General features: G+C 44.0%; 1 protein-coding gene and 1 long non-coding RNA gene across 12 annotated transcripts; one reads left to right on the top strand and one right to left on the bottom strand.

Annotated features, from left to right (window-relative positions):
- Window positions 1-42: 42 nt before the first annotated feature.
- LOC140499959 (uncharacterized) lies at window positions 43-6051 on the top strand. 4 transcript variants are annotated; one of them, XR_011965597.1, is made up of 4 exons: window positions 52-475; window positions 3082-3426; window positions 4717-4838; window positions 4952-6051. It is a non-coding gene; the product is annotated as an uncharacterized lncRNA (long non-coding RNA). The 4 variants fall into 4 exon arrangements; XR_011965595.1 differs by having other exon boundaries at window positions 43-475; window positions 3082-4838; XR_011965598.1 differs by lacking the exon at window positions 3082-3426 and having other exon boundaries at window positions 58-475.
- Window positions 1612-7902, bottom strand: LOC140499955 (phospholipid phosphatase 3-like). 8 transcript variants are annotated; one of them, XM_072602018.1, is made up of 7 exons: window positions 7814-7902; window positions 6398-6566; window positions 5026-5180; window positions 3573-3853; window positions 3090-3147; window positions 2650-2826; window positions 1612-2295 (listed from the first exon to the last, which is right to left on the bottom strand). In XM_072602018.1, exons 2-7 carry the CDS (start codon window positions 6543-6545, stop codon window positions 2194-2196), a joined length of 921 nt encoding a protein of 306 aa, XP_072458119.1. In that variant the 5' UTR covers window positions 6546-6566; window positions 7814-7902; the 3' UTR covers window positions 1612-2193. The 8 variants fall into 8 exon arrangements, with proteins under 8 accessions (XP_072458119.1, XP_072458120.1, XP_072458121.1 ...); XM_072602019.1 differs by having other exon boundaries at window positions 7746-7834; XM_072602020.1 differs by lacking the exon at window positions 7814-7902 and adding an exon at window positions 6730-6832 and having other exon boundaries at window positions 1612-2078.
- Between the last annotated feature and the right edge of the window lie 11691 nt (window positions 7903-19593).

Raw genomic sequence — 19593 nt, forward strand, 5'->3', positions numbered from 1 at the left:
TCTCGCCCCCGCCCCCTCCCTCCCTGCTGAGCCGACTCACTGCCCTCCCACGGTTCCGCCCAGCTAAAATTCTCCCAGGGCGCGTGCGCATTTTATCTCGCTGCACCTGCAACCTCAGGGGCGGGGGCCGTGGCCGTGGCCACATGCCACTCTTCGTGGGTCCGTGTGTGGGCGCCGCCCTGCGCACTGCGACTGCGACTGCCTCCCTTCCCTTGTGCGGGAGGAGGAGTGACCGCTCCAGAGTCCGGCCCCTCCTCCCCTTCCCGGCCCTGGGGACTGGGACTGGCCCTGCTGCGAACCCTGAACTTGACCTTGGAGCCCCCGCCTCTGCGCTGGACCCCAAGTTGGGTCTCAAGGGGCGGGACTCGCATTCAATCCTGTACTTCCAGACCCCGTCCTTCTCCTTCTGGGGAAACGGCAGACACCCGGGATTTGTTCTTTCCTGAGGCTCGTGGACCAGAGATCCTGGGCGAAGGTGGTTGGGGTCGTTTGATTTGGGGTGTGTAATGGGGGTGGGAAGAGAGCTTGGGAAGGTGCGGATTTAAAGCCGAAAGGTACTTTACAGCTGTCTAGTCCACGCCCACTCTTTCAGTTTGCAGGTGAGGGTCAGTTTGAGAGGGAGGGTGTATATGAGTTTGGGGAGTCAGACCATAGAGATCGATTTGGGGAAAAGGGCTCCGTGTGTGTGTGCGTGTGTGTGCCAGTGCCACAGTGCTGGAATTTACAGGGATCGAAGCTTTATAGAGGCCCAGAGTCACCAGTGCTGGAGGCCCCAGCTCTACTTGGGGAGCAGTATTAGAATTACTGCTAACCTTTCCCCCACTCTCCAACACAGTCGCTAGGCTGGGCCCTCTCTGCTCTCCTGCTCCATGGCCTAGGGTGGAGATGGGCCCTGCACATTCCACAGAGAGCCCCACAGACATAGTGTCCAGGGCTGCATGCTTCTACAATAAGCCTTTAGAGTATTGCAGTGAGGGAACCAACCATGTGACACGTGATTTCTCCCAGGCTATTTGCTCCCATGTGGAGTCCCACACATGCCAATAATCTACTTTCTTTCCCATCTCTCTATACTCTTTCCCCAGGGAAAGACTGCAAATCCCTTTTACTCCGGAAGTTCTGGCCTGATTGGTTCCTTCCCCCAGCTGGGCCTTAATACTAGGTTTTTTTTTTTCTTTCCCCCAGCCCAGTCCTCTGTGGGGGAGGGTATGTGGGTGACCCTACGTCTCTGGGATCAGGAAATTTGCTTTACTTTTAGACAGACTGTGCCAGGAGAGGGGCCAAGAACACAGCCTTCTATCTACAACTCCCCTCACCCCCCAGTTCCAATGTGTTTTTATGGCTTAGTGGATCATTAAAGATCATCTAGTTCAGCCTTCCTCCATTTTACATATAGAGAAATCCAGAGAGATCCAGAGATCTGAGATCCAGAGAGAGGAACGGACTTAACTAATGTCACACAGTGCTTAGTGGGAATGCTAACATGAAAGCCTAGACTTCCTTGTCCCCAGCCTGCAGCTTCCCACCTTGGGACAGGAAACATGTGGAGATTCAGCCCCCCTCCCTCATGAGATATTTGTGGTTCCCAGGTGTCTCAGAAATGTCTCGCCCTGAAGCACTAACTGAACCATTTATTTTAAAGCAATGTATACATGTCACATTATTGGGGGATGGGCATCAGGAGGGCTCAAGGCTGAGGACTGAGAGGGAGGATGCCCTGTCCTTCCTGCATGATGATCCTTAAGTTCTTGGACACCTCCTTCCTTACCATGGAGAGAGGGTGAGAAAAGGGTTCCAGTTTGGTGTGGGATTTCTTGTTTTAAGCCCATCTGAGAAGGGCTGACTTCCTGTTAAAATAGCCTGAAGCAGGCTAGTGCTTCCTGTGTTGTTCCACAACCATAACAGGTAGCTTCTTTTACAGTTTGATAGTTGAATATTGTCCACGCAGGTGAAGGTGGGCTTTCCTGCTGTCTCATTCTTTCCGGTCACTTGGCATCTTCCGGTTGTGTTGGGGGGCCTCTGTTAAAGAGTTGGATCTGGACCTGTTGACCCATGATCTTCGAGCAATATTTAATGTGCTTGAGGAGGGAGGAAAGAAGAGAGGGAGCGATAGGGTGCGTTTCGTGGCCCTGGTGGGAGAACACCAAGCTTCCCATGGCTGGTGGGCTGCTGAGGGTTGGAGGGACACCAAGATTAGCAGCTAGTCTGTTCACCCAAATCCTGGCTTTCAGAGCAGGAGGAAGAGACTGGAGGCAAGCTCTTCTTGGAAAGAAACATATCCGAGATAAAGAAAGCCTGTGGGAGGGTGTACCAAGGCAGCTTGTTCTCTCTCCCAGCCTTACCTCTGGCATCTGGGATCCCAGCTCCCTCCCTCCCTCCCAGAGCTGTTGGTGGGGAAAAGTCCTTGCCTTCTCTCCTGATGTCTACCTACCCTCATCACTCCAGAGTGCTTTCCCACTCATCAACCTACTCCACAATCTCTGTTCCACAATGGGGAAAATTGAGGCCCAGAAAGGAGAAGCAGTTTGCCCAAGGTCACACATCAAGGTCCTAAGTCCCACTCAAGTCATACTTTTTCCTATACTAGAATCCCCATGCTAATACTCTGGGCACCCTGGTGTCCCCCATCTCCCTGGTGATGGGACCTACCACCCAGATGGCCGTGATCAGCCCCTGTAGGAAGCCAGTGAATACATCCAAAGGATGCTGCCAATTATCTTGAATTTTCAAGTAACCCACCAGCAATGGTAAGGGCAGAAGGAGGGTTTGGAGCATGAGCCTGAGCCATTTGGACCGCTCCCAAACAAGGCGAGCCTGCAGGTAGAGCTGAAGGTAGGGGGACAATGAGATGTCCCCCCAGAGGGTTTGATTCTGGCTGTTTGCCTGCCATGTTATTCTCACATGACCTGGCAGCATGGCTTGCTTGGCTTTTCAGACAAAGGCTGCCTGAGTGACAAATGCCAGTTCTGTTTGGGTTGTGCCATGCTGTGCCCGGCTCCACAGCCCCTCTCTGGGAGCACAATGGAGTCATCTTTGGATTCTGTGCAGACCCACAGCCTCCTCCCATCCTTGCTTTCACAGATACTCACCATCAGATAGATCACACAGTATGCAGAGAAGGCAGCATGGTCAGAAAAGAATGATTTCCTGCAGTGATGGGCAAGAGGGGCAACTAATGGAGAAGCTGCCCCTTCAATGGCTGCATGACCTGAAGGATGCCAGACTGCAGGGCTTTCTGCAGTAACCTTGGCAATGGGCACCCCCAAACAACCTCCCTCCCCCAAACAAATCACAGACCCATAGAACACCTGTGATCCTGTGATCAGAACAAGAAGACAGCCATTAAAGAATGGAACACCTTAGAACACAGAACATCGAAGGGCAGAACTGGAAAGGGGCAATGCCCTGCTTAAGTCAGATAATGAAGTGAGTACTAACTTTGGGACTTGAATCCAAGTCTCCTGACTCCCAGTCTAGCACCTTTTCCATTATAACCTGGTGCCCCATGTGACTGATTACCTCTTACAGACTCCCCTGCCCTCTTTCCCTTGCCAGGTAGCAGTTCTCCTTACCGGGCCTGAGATACTTCAGCTGAAGCCCCAGTGCAGTTATAGTGGGTGATGTAGCCATGGGTGCATTTCAGGTGGGCCAGGGCAGGGCGACACACAGCCAGGAAGTTGGGGCGGAGATGGCCTGTGAAAATCTTGGCAATACTGGTAAGGGACTGATTCATAGCGAATCCAAAGAGGAAGGCACTCAGCTCCCTGTAGATCACAGTCATGTAGGTGCTGCTCAACAGTACTGGCGAGGTCACCTGCTGGCAGCGTAACCACTGTATCTCTCCCAGGGTGATCTGTGGCAGCATTTGAACCCATTACCCACTTTGCCCCAGAAGACCCAATGTCCTCCCCAGTTTTCTGATAATTTTGCAAGTCTCCCACCTCTATCTTGGACACCTAGTTTGGGTTCTCTTGAATCAAGGTTGGAAGTAGGAGGAGTTGCAATTAAGGGGTTAATTTAATTATACACTTCCCCCTCCAGCATCATTTATGTGTATGATGGCTCTCTTGTTCCATTTGGGGGAAGGGCAAAAGACTGCCATCCTGCTCCATTGCAATGGAGTGAAGACCAGATTTTCTCTTACAAGCCTCTTCCCCAAGGTAGAATTTTTGATCTCTGGAAAAATACAGAATTTTGCTCATTGACCAAGAAAATAGAAGACTTCTGCTATTCACTGAAAAAAAAAAAAGAGTAGGATCTCTCATGTTGCCAGAAAAAGGTAGATGTTCTGAATAATAATAAGAAGCATTTTTATAGCATTTTAAGGTGTGCAAAGAGTTTTAGGTATCCCAGTTGATCCTCACAGCTCTGGGAGGTGTTATTATTATCCTGCATGTTTTATTGATGAGGAAACTGAAGCATGGAATGGTTCCCCAAGGTCACATAGCTACTAAGGGTCTGAAGCAGGATTCAAACTCAGGTCTTTCTGGACTGAGTCCAAAATGTTGGCACTTCCGCTCGTTAAAGAAAGAGAATAATAATTGCTGGCTTTTATGTAATACTCTCTAAGCTTTTTCTGTACATCATCTCATTTCATCCTGACAACAGCCCTGAGGTGTCGATACCACTACGACCTGCTTTAACCCCATGGGATTGAGAAGGGAATGCTCTCTAAACCTTAAAGTGGGATATGCTATTTTCTTCCCTGTTTTACAGATGGGGAAGCTGAGGCTCAGAGAGATTGGATGGCTTGCCTGAGATGGCAGAGTTAGCAAGGACTGGAGGACAGCTTTTGACTCCAGACTCATCAGTGTGATAGCACTCTGAGGAGAGGGAAGGTGGGACTCCATGCTATATATTTCTTTTGCTGGGACTGGGTACATGGATATGCATAGAATTTCAGAGCTGGAAGGCACTTCAGCAATAATCTTGTTTAACCTCCACATTTTAGAAATGATGAAACCAAGACCAAGAGAAGGGAAACGCCTTAGCCCCAGGAATGCCCCTTTTCCCTTCCCCACTTACAGAAGCGATGGAGATGAAGAGGCCGGTGCAGATGAGGATGATGCTGTCAATGGACTGAACTTTTAGTGGGTAGTGGATGCTATTGTCATTGCAGAAGAAGCCAACATGGATCGGCTCCACAATATTTGCCTCACACACGAAGAAGGGGATGGAGACTATGAACAGGATAATATTCTCAGTGATTCCCCAAACCATCATGCAGGATGAAGGCCTGGAGTTGCAAACATTCAGGGCAGGGAGAGACATGAAAGAGATCCAAGCATTCAACCCTTTCATGACCTTCCTGAAAAGACAGATCCCAGGTTCTCCTTGCTTATGATGTGGAATGAGGGAAAACCTTAGGGAAAGGGATCTTGGTGACTCAGACGCTGGCCAGAAGTGATGAGGACTGAAAATGTGGTTACCTCTCTGGCTGGGTTTCTGCTCTCGGAAAGTAGAATGGGAGGGGAGCCTGGCCTGTGCCCTCCCCACCCCACCCTGGTCCTGGGAGGAAGTCTAGGGCTGAAAGCATGCAAGCAGAGGTGTGGGCACCTGGTTCTCTCCTTGTGGAAGCGAGCTGCTCAGTAATAGGGCAAGGGATTTTCTTGAGACAGGTGCGGGGAGGGGTCTCAGGCTGTCCTAGAGTTCCCTGTTTCTAACATATATTGACCTCCCTGAGAGGGTCACCAGCTGAGAAATATTTGTGTCAGGCGCTGGTGGAAAACTTGAATTGGACATTAAGGTGACTAAACCCAGTTTCTTCCCCCTGGTGAAATCCTTGCCAACTTAGATGTGGGATTGCGGGCATGGAGTTTCATTTTAGACAGGCCACTGGATTGTTCTGCCCCCCTCCCAAGGAAGGTGGCATGCCTGTCTAGTGAGAATGGGGGAAAGCACTGAGACAAGGAATCCTTAATGAGACCACAGGATTTAGAACCATTTAGAACCCTTAGAAATCATTTAGTCCAATCCACTCACTTTGTAAACTGAAAAACTGCCTTCTGTAAGACCATGCCCTAATACATAGCAGAGCAGATATTCCTCTGACTCCAAATCTGATCTTCTCTCCACTATGCCACACTAAGCCTGAGCTGGGGTAAGGCCTGGGGGTAGAAGTGGGCCAGCTCAGAGGTACTCTTCTTGCTCACCGTTGGATGCACGTAGGTCTACCCAAGTGTGTCAGGTGCTACATGCAGCCTTGGAGGGGTTAAAGGGCCAGAGGGAGAAACAGGGGCAATCAAGCTTCACTCTGAGCTCCCCAGGTCTTGGGAACCTTGCATAAAGTTGTTCATGCTGCATTCTAGTCCCTCCCCCAAAGGAAAGACCCCCACCTATCCTTGGCCTGTGCCTGTGACCCTGACCTTGAACTCCAGCTGTGGCCCAACAGACTTACCTAGAAGGATGCAGATCAGGTCCACCAGGAGCAGTCTCTTGTTGTAGCTCTGGGTATGTGGACTGGCCTTTTGAGCAGTCACCTGGTTTGTGTGTGGGTCATCAGGCCAGACTCCACGCTTGGCCAAAACCCGGCAGTTGTTGTGCATGGCTGACTTCAGTCACACTGGCTGGATAAGAGACAATGAAAGGAATCTGAGATCCTACCTGCTCCCTTAGAACCAATGCAAAAGGGTACCTGCTTGGCTTCCAGGATGAGGGCAAGTTACCCAATGGCCTTCTTGTGAGTTGGGTGAAGAGAAGGAATGCTGGAAAGATACCACTCTTCCTTACCCTATTCTCCTTGTGGGGCAAGTGGGTTGGTGTGAAGGGACTGTGTCACCTGCCGTGGATACCGATGGAGTAAGCTCAGATGCTCCAGGCAGGCAGGGACAGGCACAGAACAGAGGGGGGAGGGCTTTGTGTCCAGTTGGGTGGAGACAGGGAGAAGGGAGGGAGAGAGGGAAGGCTGGTTCAGCCCTGAGGCACCCAGAACACAGGCCCATGTGGGGATAATGTGTATGGAGAGTACAAGACCCTGGGGAATGCTGAAGGGAGGGGGTGAGAAAGCTGAAGAAGGAGACACTGGAAGTGACACTTAGAGGACAGATACTGGGAGTGAACTGGGAAGCTACTGTGGGGGGAATCAAGGGGGTGGCACTTTTGCCAAGAACCTGTAATCTCAGGTGGAAGAGTGATTATTTCTGTCAGCCCAGAGAAGGGAGAAAAAGGACAGGGGGTGGTAGGGAAGGGAAGGTGCACCTGATATTTCTGAGGATCATCCTTCCCAAGGTTTCAGAGCTTTAGCCAAATGTTCACACAGTTGGAGAGGACCAAGGGGCAACTTGGGTGTTCTGGAGGCCTGCACCTGGGAGCTAATATGTGTTGGCATAATGTCTAGGGTAAGGGCCAGAAGACTATCGGATTATAAGGGAGAAGGAATGCTCCAACTCATCTAGTACTATGCTCTCATTTACAGGAGAGAAAACTAAGGCCCCCTGAGAAGCGGCTTGCCGATGATCCTGCAGGCAATACATAGCTTCTACTGGAATGTGGGTTTCCTGACTTGATTAGTGTACTTTCCAGGCCAGCAGGAATGGGCTAGATCTAGGAGCACGAAAGGGATCTGGAGTTGGAGGTGTGAGGCCACAGGAGAAAGCTAGACCTAAAGCAGGGGGTTTGAAGTTGGGTGTTGGGGGGTGGGCTAGTCCTCAGGCCGGAGCCTGGGGGTCGGTGGGACAGTATGCTTCCTGAAGGTGGGAGGTTTGTGTCTGGTCTGGGAAAGGGTGGGAGGTTCGGGGTGTGTGTACACTCAATCCAGCAGCTCAGGTTCCAGAACAGTGCTGCAGCCATTGGTGGTCTGGTTTCGGCTGCTCACCCAGTCTGGTCCAGGACTCAGGTCGGGGACGCAGCCAGAACCCAGGGGGTCTGCTGGGATGACACCAACGCTCGCCCGGGCCAGTTAGCGTCAGCACGTCCCATTCCGGGGCCAGTAAGGGGCGTGGTGAGAGGCTGCAATTATCACTTCGCTGATTGGGCCAGCTCAGACAGTCACGGCCAATGGGAAGTTCTCCACTCCATAACCCCCGCCTTCCACTTCAACCTCTTTCCCCCCCCCCCACAACAGTTCTGGAAAGGAACTGGTTAGCGGTTGACCGGAAGGGAATTAGAATGTCCCTAGTCCAGTTTTACAGATGGGAAGACTGAGGTCTAGAAAATGGAAGCTATTGCCAAAGGTCCCACACAGAGTTAGAGGCAGAGTTGGGGGTTGAAAGCAGGTTCCTAAGGAGGTCTCCCTGTGTGTATTTGTTTGTGAAAGCGTGTGTGAGCCTTGATTGTGTGCTCGGGAAAGTGTGCGCTTATGTGCTTGAGAAGATATGTGTGATATGTGTGTATTTCTGAGGCCTGACTTTCCCCGGGACAGCACATCCTTCTTTCTGATGCTTCTCTGGGCCTGCTAACCTCTAACCTTGGATCGCGCCATTGCTCACCAGTTCCATGGGGTCACTAAGTAACTGTCTTCCACACTTGACAATTGACTGTGGCTTTTGGAATTCTAATTTCCCTTGTCTTCTCTGACACTAAGCACTCCTGACTCTCCTTCCACCTTTCTGGCACCTTCATCACTGGTTCCTCTTCTAGTTCTTTTATTTTTTAAAAAATAGTTTATTATTTTTATTTTTTAGGTAAGTACTATTTAATTTAGTAATCATTTCCTCCCACTCCCCGAACCTGCCATTAACCACATTAAAACAACAACAACACATGAACCGGAAAAGCTGTATATAATAACTAAATAGTCCAACAGAACAAATTCCCACTGTTAGCCATATCTGGAAATGCATGCCTCTTTGTCAGATGATGAGAGGCATGCTTCATCTTCATACTTCCGGACTCATGGTTTATCATTGGGTTGATCAGAATTCTGAGGTCTTTCATTGTTTCTCTCTACAATGTTGTCAGCGCAGAAATTTCACTTCTGCTCCTTTGTTCTACCTCAGTTCGTAAAATTCTCCCCAGTTTCTCTAAAATTGTCTGTTTCATCATTTTTTGTGGGACAGTGATATTCCATTACAAACAAATACCACAATTTGGTCAGCCTTTCCCCAATGAGACACCTGCCCTCTAGTCCTTTGCATCTTAATGTCCTTAAAGGTTCTGTGTTCACTGCTCATGATGTTCTCATCTATTTTTCTGCTTCAATGATCACCTCTGTGTGGATGATTCCCAATGATACGTCTCTCCCTAGGCTCCAGATCTGCATGTCACACTTCCTGCTAGATTTTTTTTTTAATGAATGTTTTACTGACCTCAAACTTAGCATATTTATGGCAGAGTGTGGCATGGTGGTAGTGCTAAAAATACACCAATTAGTGAATTCATATTCCTCTGATTTCTGCTATTACAGAGAACATCAAACTGTCATGTGAACAATTACTTAAGAGTTTAAAAAAAAAGATAGGCGGAGGGAGGTGAAAGATGATACATTGTTTGACCACCAGATGGCTCTATGACCAATGCTGCATAGCCTGCTCAATCCCTAACCACTTGTAGTCTCTTTCTGCTGACCTTCAGGGACCAGTTGACTCTAGGTTGGATTAAAGTCTAGCAGTAGGATCTAGTCCAGCAATTCTCAGACTTTTTGGTCTGTGAAATCTTTTACACTCTTAAAAATCATTGAGGATCCTTGAAAGAGTTTTTGTTTATGTGAATTATATCTGTTAATATTTGTTGTCCAGTTGCTTCAGTTGTGTCTCACTCTTCATGAAACCATTTGGGATTTACTTGGCAAAGATACTAGAGTAGTTTGCTATTTCTTTCTCCAGCTCATTTTACAGATGAGGAAACTGAGGCAAACAGGGTTAAATGACTTGCCCAGGGTCACACAGCTAGTCTGAGGCCAGATGTGAAGTCAGAAAGATGAGTCTTCCTGTTTCAAGACCAAGTGCCACCTAGCTGTCCCCTATTAATATCTACCATAATAGAAATTAAAAATGTTAACTTTTAAAATATTTGTTAATTCATTAAAATAACAATAAACCTATAAAACCTATTTATTAATGACCTCCTTGGGAAATAAGCCTAATTACAGAAGCTCTGGGTCAAAAGGTCACTTCATTTGTTATTATTAGTCACTTTATTTGCATAGTTCCAAATTGGTTTCCAAAATGATTGAACCACTTCACAGCTCCACCAACAATGTACTAATGTGCCTGTCTTCCAACAATTCCTCTAGTATCGACTATTCTCATCTTATGCCATCTTTGCCATTTTGCTAAGTATGAGGTGAAACTTTGAGGCTGCTTTGATTTATACTTCTCTTATTATTAGTCATTTGAAACATTGTTTCATATAATTGTTAATAGCTTGCAGTCTTCTTTTGAGAAATTTGTTTATATCCTTTCATCATTTATCTGTTGGGGAATGACTTTTGGTTGTATAAGTACGTAAAAGATTTTGCACAAACAAAATTAATGTGTTTACAATATCTTCTCTCTTCTCTCTCTGTTTTTCTCTTTGTCTCTCTCTCTGTCCCTCCCCACCCCCAAGTTTGGGTTAGTTTCCCTCCCCCCTGACAGACTGAGATTTGGGAATGGAAAGGAAAAGTATTGGGTAGGTTTTAACACTAATGGGGCATAATTCCTCAGCAAATACTCTGTGGGAAAAGGGGAGAAGGAAACTTTGAATTGGAGTTTTGCCCAACCTCACTGTGATGGCCATGCTATTAGGTGTGACTCAACCAGCAGAAAACTCAACCTGATGTGGTCTGGCCTGCACTGGCATGCTGACTCTTGGTTTACTCTATCTGTACTGCCTCAGGTAACTCTGCTTTAGGTCCATGTCCAGTCTCACAGAACAATCTCAGATCTTGCTCGGCTTCCCCTTTCTGATGTTTGACCTGCCTCTGTTACAGCCATCTGGAAAAAGTAGAACATGAAGAGAAGAGGTGGCTTCTTCTGCCTTTCTCTGGACTGAAGTTTCTCCAAGGGTAAAGGAAATGGAAACCTTAGGAGTCTGGGAAATATACGCCCATGCACATCTACTGATTTATGGGAATGTAAACAATCTCATTTTATACTAGGAGGTCTTGGACAGCTGGCTTACACGTACAAAAATGAAATGATTGCCTTTTTCCCCAAACCTGCCCCTTCCCTGAAATGTCCTGCTTTCTGTTGTACCTCCATTGCTTGTTGACTGACTACATTAGTTAATGGCACTATCATCAACCTGACTCAACAATTATTAATATAATATTAATTCAATTCAATTACATATTAATATAACCTTCCTAGTTAATCTACTTTGGAACCTTAGTGTCTAGTCTGACTTCCCTCTCCCTTGTTACCCCCATCTAATTAGTTGTCAAGTTTCTAATTCTGTAGTTGTTGCTACTATTGTTGCTGCTGTTGCTACTACTACTACTACTACTACTACTACCACTATGGCAGGTAGGTGGTACAGTAGATAGAGTACCAGGCTAGACTCAGGCACTTACTAACTTTGTTACCTTGGGCAAATCCTATTTGCCTCAGTTTCCTCATCTGTAAAATGAGCTAGAGAAGTAAATGAGAAAACCACTCCAATATCTTTGCCAAGAAAACTCCAGATGGGGTCATGGAGAGTTGGCCATGACTGAACAACAAAAATACTACTATTGCTATGACTCCAGGTCAAACAAACCCCTCATCATCTGTCGTACAGACTATGGTAATAATGTCTTAATTGGTCTTTTTTGTATCTAATTTGTCCTTCCTACTGATGTCCAATTGATCTTAATTTTCAAAAACCTTCATTTTAATTAAAACAAAGGTCCTTAATCTGGGGTCCATGGATAGATTATGTTTGCTTAGTTTTGTTTTCAGTTTCCTATTCTATCTCTCCTCTATTCCCCTCCCACACCCATTGAAAAGGCAAGTAAAGCAAAATTCATTACAAATATGTATAGTCAGGCAAGATATATTCCCATATTAGCCAGGTTAAAAAAAAAGGAGAGAACAAGAAATTAAGGAAGAGAAAAAAAGAAGGAAGAAAAAAAGAAAGGAAAGAAGTGAAGAAAAAAGAAAAGAAAATATGCTTGTATCTAGAAGGGAGTAGAATGTTTCATTACAAGTCTTTTGGAATTGGGGTTGGTCATTGTGTTGATCAGAATTCCTAAGTCTTTCAAAGTCATTCGTCTTTACATTATTGTTGTTGTAGAACTTGTTCTCCTGGGTCTGCTCACTTCACTTTATATCTGTTAGGGACTTGTAGATCTTTTGGGGGAGACCCTACACAAGAACCATACCTATTTTCCCTAGAATTCCACTAAAGAGTGAGGAAATAATGAGCCATGGGATGATGGGAAATCTTGGCTGCCCTCAAGATTAATTCTGGCTCTGCTGGATTCCAGATCTAGAGTTCTTTGTGAAAGAGTGTCTCTGTGTCATAGGTCACATACATATTTGGACATCATCTAGATAAACCATCAAAGGCATGGGAGTTAAATAAAGCACCAGGGGAAAGACTGTGGAGAGAGGACAGCATTCATCCAGAACTCTGGAAGTGCTCTCATTTAGTGGTTGGGAAAATGATTATGATCCAGCAATGGGGGCAGAGAAAGAATGGCCAGAAGGGTATGAGAAGAACCAGAAGAAAGCAATGTGATGTGATGTAAGTTAAGAGATAAGGAAGTGTCGGGAAGGAGAGGTGCTCAACAATGTAAACAAGTGCTGAGAAAAGCAGTAGTTCTTGTAATTTCACAGTTACTTTTCTTTTGCCTAAGGCCTTGTTGGTATTCAACCAGCCCTGTTCCCCCAACCTGATTCCCATCTAACTTTAAACTTTATCTCAGACTAGTCTAAACAAATTAGACTACTTTGCTTCCCACTGTTTTTCCCCTTCTTCTGTCTCTGTACCTTTGTTCATGTTATCCCTGTACCCAGAATGGTCTCCTCTGCCTCAACCCTAACAAATATCTCCACTTTTTGAAATCTCTTTTTTCTTCAAGACCCCCTTACTGCCTTCTCTATAGAACCTTCTATACTCCTCCAACCACAGCTGAAAGTGCATTCTATGTCCTCAGGTCTTGTTTCTTCGCTAAAGAACTTGGGATCTCTCTTTTGCCTCATCACACATTCTCTGTCTTGTATCACAATTATCTGTGTTAATATCATTTCCTCCACCTTCCCCCACTTTAGGATACAAGGTCTGTAAGAGCAAGGATTATGTAATTTTCTTTTGTTTTCTCTCCAGCACAGTGCCTTGCCCTTAGTAGTTACATAATAAATATTTCTTGAATTGAATGACAGATTGGTTTAGAAGAAAGAAGCCTGGAATTGGAACCAGGTGACGTGGCCTATAATCTCACCTCTGGGATTATAATCCTGTAAGTGAAAAGGACCTCTGACATGATCTAGTCTGACCCCTTATTTTACAGATGAGGAGACTGAGGCCTGGAAAGGTTAAATAAATATTTTCGGGAACAAAGTAATGCAAATAATAAATGTGGCAGAATCAGAATCTGAACCTAGATCTTTTGACTCCAGACCTATTTAATAACACTCCAATGTGTCCTAGGGAAATCCCTTCACCTCTCTGGACCTCAGTTTCCCCTGTTACAAAATGAAGGGACTGAATCAGATGGGCCTTTTCAGCTATAAGTTTTGTGATCTAATGAATCAAATTGAGTAAAACCTCAAAGCTCAGGTTTGACTAGTTCCACACTAACAGAGCCCTCCTCCTTCAGAGTTTGTTGAATGAATGAGGAATTATATCTTTATATGACTGCTCCTCTGGGGAGCTTTGTATGTTTGTGTATACAACTTGGGGGTTGTGGCTGCAACAACGTTGAGTGCTGGGGAGCTCAGGCCAACAATCTGTGTGTAACTGGTATCTGTGGATGTCTGCTGCATGTGAAATTGTATCTTAGCATATAATGTAACTGTATCTCTATGTCTGTATACATTTGCATGTGTATGTATCTATTTTTATACTTCCCTGTATATCACTGTGCATGTGGGCAGAATATGTGTAACTATCTCAATGAGGGAGTATCTGCTTGGGTGGTTGTAACTACTGTATGTATCACATGTGTAGATCTGTGCTTAACTAAGCTTATGTTTCTGGGGAGAGTGGGGATCAGGAGGGTACCGAGTGGTGATCCTGGCTGTGATCATCTAGCTGGGGTAGCTAACACATTGGATACCTTTCAGGATGGGAAAAAAAAAGTCTTGATAGGATAAATTGTTGGCGCTGAATCAACAAGATGAAACGGAATAGAAGAACAAACAGTGTGATATGGCAAGTTTCAAAGACCAAGGAACTTTAATATTTTTTCTTTTAAATTTGTTCTTCATTTATAACATTCATTTCAATTTTTTTTAGTTCTGAATTATATTCCTCCTTCCCACCTGTCTCCCACCCACTGTGAAGCAAGAAATGTGATATCAATTATATATGTGAAATCATGAAAAAACACATTTTCATATTAGCCATGTTGCAAAAAAAGGGAAAGAAACAAGAAAAATAAAGCCATAAAATATACTTCAATCTGCATTCAGATTCTATCAGTTCTGTCTTTGGAGATGGATAACATTTTTCATGATAAGTTCTTCAGAACTGTCTTGGATCATTGTAATGATAAGAATAGTTAAGCCATTCACAGTTGATCATCATAGCATGTTGCTGTTACTGCTTACAAACTTCACTTTGCATCAGTTCATGTAAGTCTTTCCAGGTTTTTCTGAAACCATACTGCTCATCATTTCTTATAGCATAATAGCATTCCATCACAAGCATATACCACAACTTATAACCATTCCCCAATTGATGGGCGTTCCTAAAGTTCCAATTCATTGCCCACTACAAAAAAAAAGCTGCTATAAATATTTTTATACATATAATTCCTTTTCCTTTTTTTAAAAATCTTTTTGGGATGCAGACCTAGTAGTGGTATTGCTAAGTCAAAGGCATACTTCCAAATTGCTCTCTAGAACGACTGGATCAATTTACAACTCTTAACAACAATGCCTTAGGGTACTTATTTTCCCACATCTACTCCAATATTTGTTATTTTCCTTTTCTGTCATACTGGCCAATCTGATATGTAGGTGGTGCCACCTTAGAGGTATTTTAATGTGCATTTCCCTAACCAGTTCTGATTTAGAGCATTTTTTTCATATGAGTATAGATAGTTTTGATTTCTTCTTCTGAAAATTGCCTGTTCATATCCTTTGATCCTTTATCACTGGGAAATGACGATTATAAATTTGACTCAGTTTGCTATATATTTGAGAAATGAGGCCTTTATCAGAGAAACTTGCTGTAAAATCCCCTTCCCAGTGTGCTATTTTCCTTGTAATCTTGCCTGCATTGGTTTTGTTTGTGCAAATCCTTTTAAATTTAATGTAATCAAAATTACTCATTTTATATCTCACGATTCTCTCTATCTCTTGTTTTGGTCATAAATTCTTCCCTTATCCATGGATCTGGCAGGTAAAATTTTCCATGCTCCCCTAATCTGTTTATGATTAATAAATTATGTTTAAATCATGTACCTGTTTTGACTTTATCTTGCTATATATTGTCAGATGTTGGTCTACCCCTAGTTTCTGCCGAACTGTTTTCCTGTTTTGCCAGCATTTTTGTTAAATAGCGATATCTTGTCCCTAAATTTTGGATCTTTGGGTTTATCCAACATTAGATTACTATGGTTATTTACTACTGTGTATTATATACCTAATATATTCCCTTCACCCACCACTCTATTTCTTTGCCAGTACCAGATTGTTTTGATGATGACTGCTTTGCCAATATGACTGAGGAGTATAGTATCATTGAAGAAACTGGGGATACTTATCCTGGACAAGAGAAGAATTAAGGGGAACAGGACAGCATGAAGGAGAGATTAGACTCATTATTTTTGATCCTAGAGAGAAGAACTAGGACCAGTGGGTGGTGGGTTCAAAGAGGCTAATTTCAGCTTGATATAAGGAAAAACTTCCTCACTAGATCTATTCTAAAGTGAAAGGAACTGTCCCCAGGAGGTGGGTGGCGGTTCTCTCCTTGGAGGCTTACAAGTAGAAACTGTGTGACAACTTGGATGTTTTGTGGTAGGGATTGCTTTGTATATCAATTGGACTAGATGACTCCAATTCTGTGATTATATAATGTGACACTGTGAGAGGCATATTGGAAAAGAGAATCATCATGTTAAATGGAGAAAAAGGCAGAAGATTCCAGAAAAGAGCATATGAGAAATGCTTGGGAAAATCTCCCAAGGAGTAGAAGCTGGAATGAAGCCCTATCCCTCAGTGGTCAGCCTATGAGATAGCTAGTAGGGCTTCCTTTGTTAGTCATTTAAAATTATACTGAAGAGCCCATGAAGGTATTTTTGTGATGATAGTTGCAGGTTCAGCCAAATGATAGGGGTGTGTGTGTGTGTGTGTGTGTGTGTGTGTGTGTGTGTGTGTGTGTGTGTGTGTGAATGAATGAATATGCTGAGCCAAAAAAGGAGGCAACTCTGCAGTCTTTACCAATGGGGACAATTCAATAAGGTCTTTGAGTTTCAGAAATGCCGGCACAGACAGGCAAACTGAGGAAGGTGAGATTTCAGACCATTGAGGGTGGTGGAGATTTCAAAGCTGACATGCATTTTAAAATTTCATGTTATATGTTTAATTTAAGTCATCAAGCATTATTGAGAACTTTTTATGTGCCAAGTACAATGTTAACCATTGGGGATACAAAAATGACAAAGACAACAGCAACAAAATGAAGCAGTTCTTGCCTTCAAGGAACTTACATTTGAGTATGGGGGGAAATGACGTGCAAATGTAGTGGGGGTCTGATCAATAGGGACCCAGTCTTTGAAGTACTCACAAACTTGTTTGCTACCATATATCTGTCTGTCTATCCATGTGAAGGCTTAGGAACTTACTTCCAGAAATGTATGATGTCATATAATGGAAGATCCTTGCCCCCAACTCCAGTTCTGTTACTGTTGTTTTACTTAGTGTGGATGAAAAGCCTTTTAATTGGCTGCTAATCTATGTGATGACATTTTGGTCTTCTTTGACAATGAAGGACAACAACCAACCAACCAATCTAAAACTAAATCTGTACACAAAAGGCTCTAATTGAGGAACTCTACCACTCTTTTCCCCAATATCTTTCAAATGAAAAGAAATCTTGTAAGCCTGTAAGTGTGGAGAATGGTAGCAGCAGTTGCTTTATCTACCCATGTGGTTTCCATGTGGCTGTGCTCACGTGGTGTTACTATTTTTCTATTTCTATTGTATCTATTTTTCCTAATTTTATGTAGGTGAATGATCGCTAGAGATGGAATGGATTAGGTAATGATCTTGTGAACTTCAACAGGTCAGAAAAGGCACCAGAGATACAGTGACAAGCTTCTAGAGCAGAGTCTTTTAGTGGCCCCAGCAGCTGAACTCATGGAGGAGCTAGTCTCAAGGAGCAACCTGTTTGAACCATTCCCAGAAGGGAATCAGCCTGGAAGCCAAGACACCTTGTCCTGCAAGCAAGGAGACAATGTGGCCATTGGCTACATGCCACATCCAGAAGTGAACTCAGTGGTGGGAATATTTAGCAGAGTCCACTTTTAAGTCTGATTCTACTCTCCCCAGGATCTAAATCTTAAAAGAGAGTATGGTATGGTTAAGGGAGATTCCTTTTCCCCCCTGCTATATCTTCTCAGTAAATATCCCCTTGTAAAAACCAATTGATGTTAACTGGATAATTGATATTAAGGAGAAAGCAAGCAGCTAACATGATACTGGGACAGTAATCACTGGTTAGATGATATTGGAGAGATATTACATAATGAAATGATATTGGAAAAACATACAATAAAGGAGATTAAGAGTGATAGTGCTGGAGGAACCCCACTACTCCAAAGGGTTATCCCTAGAACTCTAAGGAACAGGTCTTGCTCTGAAGACCTGACCTGCTAGTCAGAATGAGTGACTCCAGATCTAATATGAGCTATACATAGGTATATGAATATAAATTATAAATGGAGGAGAAGAAGGTAACAAAGGCATGGAAAAAATTGGACCTTATTAATATAAAAAAAGGTAATAAGGAGAGCATTGGTGACTACTGACCTATTTGTTCCCTTTTCCAACTACACACAATATTTACAACAGTCATCTAAACATGAATCAAGGGCATCCTAAATAGGGGTAAGTAAGGAAAAAGCAGACTTCCACAAGTGTTATTCAACAGTGGACCACATCTTTACCATTTTCTGATTAACTGAAAGATGTAGAAAATGGAAGATCCTAATTACAAAAACAAACACTGCATTTGATTCAGAAGAACAAAACTTACAGATTCTTTCATAGTAAGGTAGTTCTCATCCATGTGTGAGGATGCTTCAGGATTTCTTGAAAGATACCATAGTGGAGAAAACCTTGTTCAGTGACTCTCTGAGCATACTATCTGTCATATAGTGAGATGTATGTTCATCCAAGGTATTTGCCACTGTGATAGAGAGACCAGTGTAGTTACCAGGTAGAGGAAAGATACCTTGTGGGTGATGAAGTCCTCTACATGGGGGTGACATCATGCTGACTGCATCAAGCTGCAAGACCTTAGAGGGCCTCCTGGAAGAGATCAATAATCATGCAAAGGAGCTTGTCCTCTCCAGTCACACAAGAAAGAGCAAGTGAGTAGGATAAGGAATAGACCTGGGATTTAATTGTTTTAAAAGATAGGAAACTTTACCAGTGAAAGTTGGTCCTTACATATAATTTATAGTATTAAAGAGCTGCTTAGAGCCCTGAGAAGTTATGTGATTTATTCAGGGTGGTGTAGCCTGTTTGCATCAGAGGCAAAGTGTGAACCCAGATCTTCCTGACTTTGAGGACAGTTTTTTTCCCCTATGCCACATCTATTTATTGCCTAGATTTCAATATGCATTTGACAGTTTATAGAGTTTATGCACTAGCATGTATGTCGGGGCAGAAAGTACAGATGAACAGTAAGCTGGATCCAGAGTTGGAAAGGAAGAGAGTGAACTGGATTGTTTTGGGGAAATTGAAAAGTTCCTTTACTGATTCCAGGCTTCCCATGAAAGCAAGGGCCTGTTTTTAATACTAACGTTAACACCTTGTTACAATTGACAGATTGTATTAAGTCTAAAGGGCAATATAATGGTCCTTCAGGTGTACATGATTTCCTGTAATGCTGCATTAGGGCATTTATATTAAATAAATAGTTAGGAGTACATACAGTCAAAATCATTCTGAGGCCTCAGTGGGGAAAATCCCTGATGTTTAGGTAGAGGTTTAGCTCTCAATTTACAGGCAAATTTAGCCCTCGCTAAACCCTGGCCTCTTTGTGGTTGAGGCAAAATTCCGGTTACTGGAAATGTTTGGTAAAGAATCATTGAAGTATATTACAGTATCTCTTCATAGACAGGAGGAGAGGAAGTTGGAGAAAGAACATACCCTTTCTTGGAAATTCCCTCTGTCCTTGAGGAGGTGGGTACAACTGGTGATATCAGACTAAGTCTTTTGTTTGGAGGTGCAGGGGGTTATGGGACCTCCTAGATCCCATCTTGACTGTGTCTCAATCTTACTTCCCCTTTCCCCTCTTACCACTTGGCCAACTGCTGCTAATTCTTTCAATCTTAGCCCTTGATGTCCCTTCTCACTG

The sequence above is a fragment of the Notamacropus eugenii genome, chromosome 4 (assembly GCF_028372415.1).
Source record: "Notamacropus eugenii isolate mMacEug1 chromosome 4, mMacEug1.pri_v2, whole genome shotgun sequence".
Taxonomy (NCBI): Eukaryota; Metazoa; Chordata; class Mammalia; order Diprotodontia; family Macropodidae; genus Notamacropus; species Notamacropus eugenii.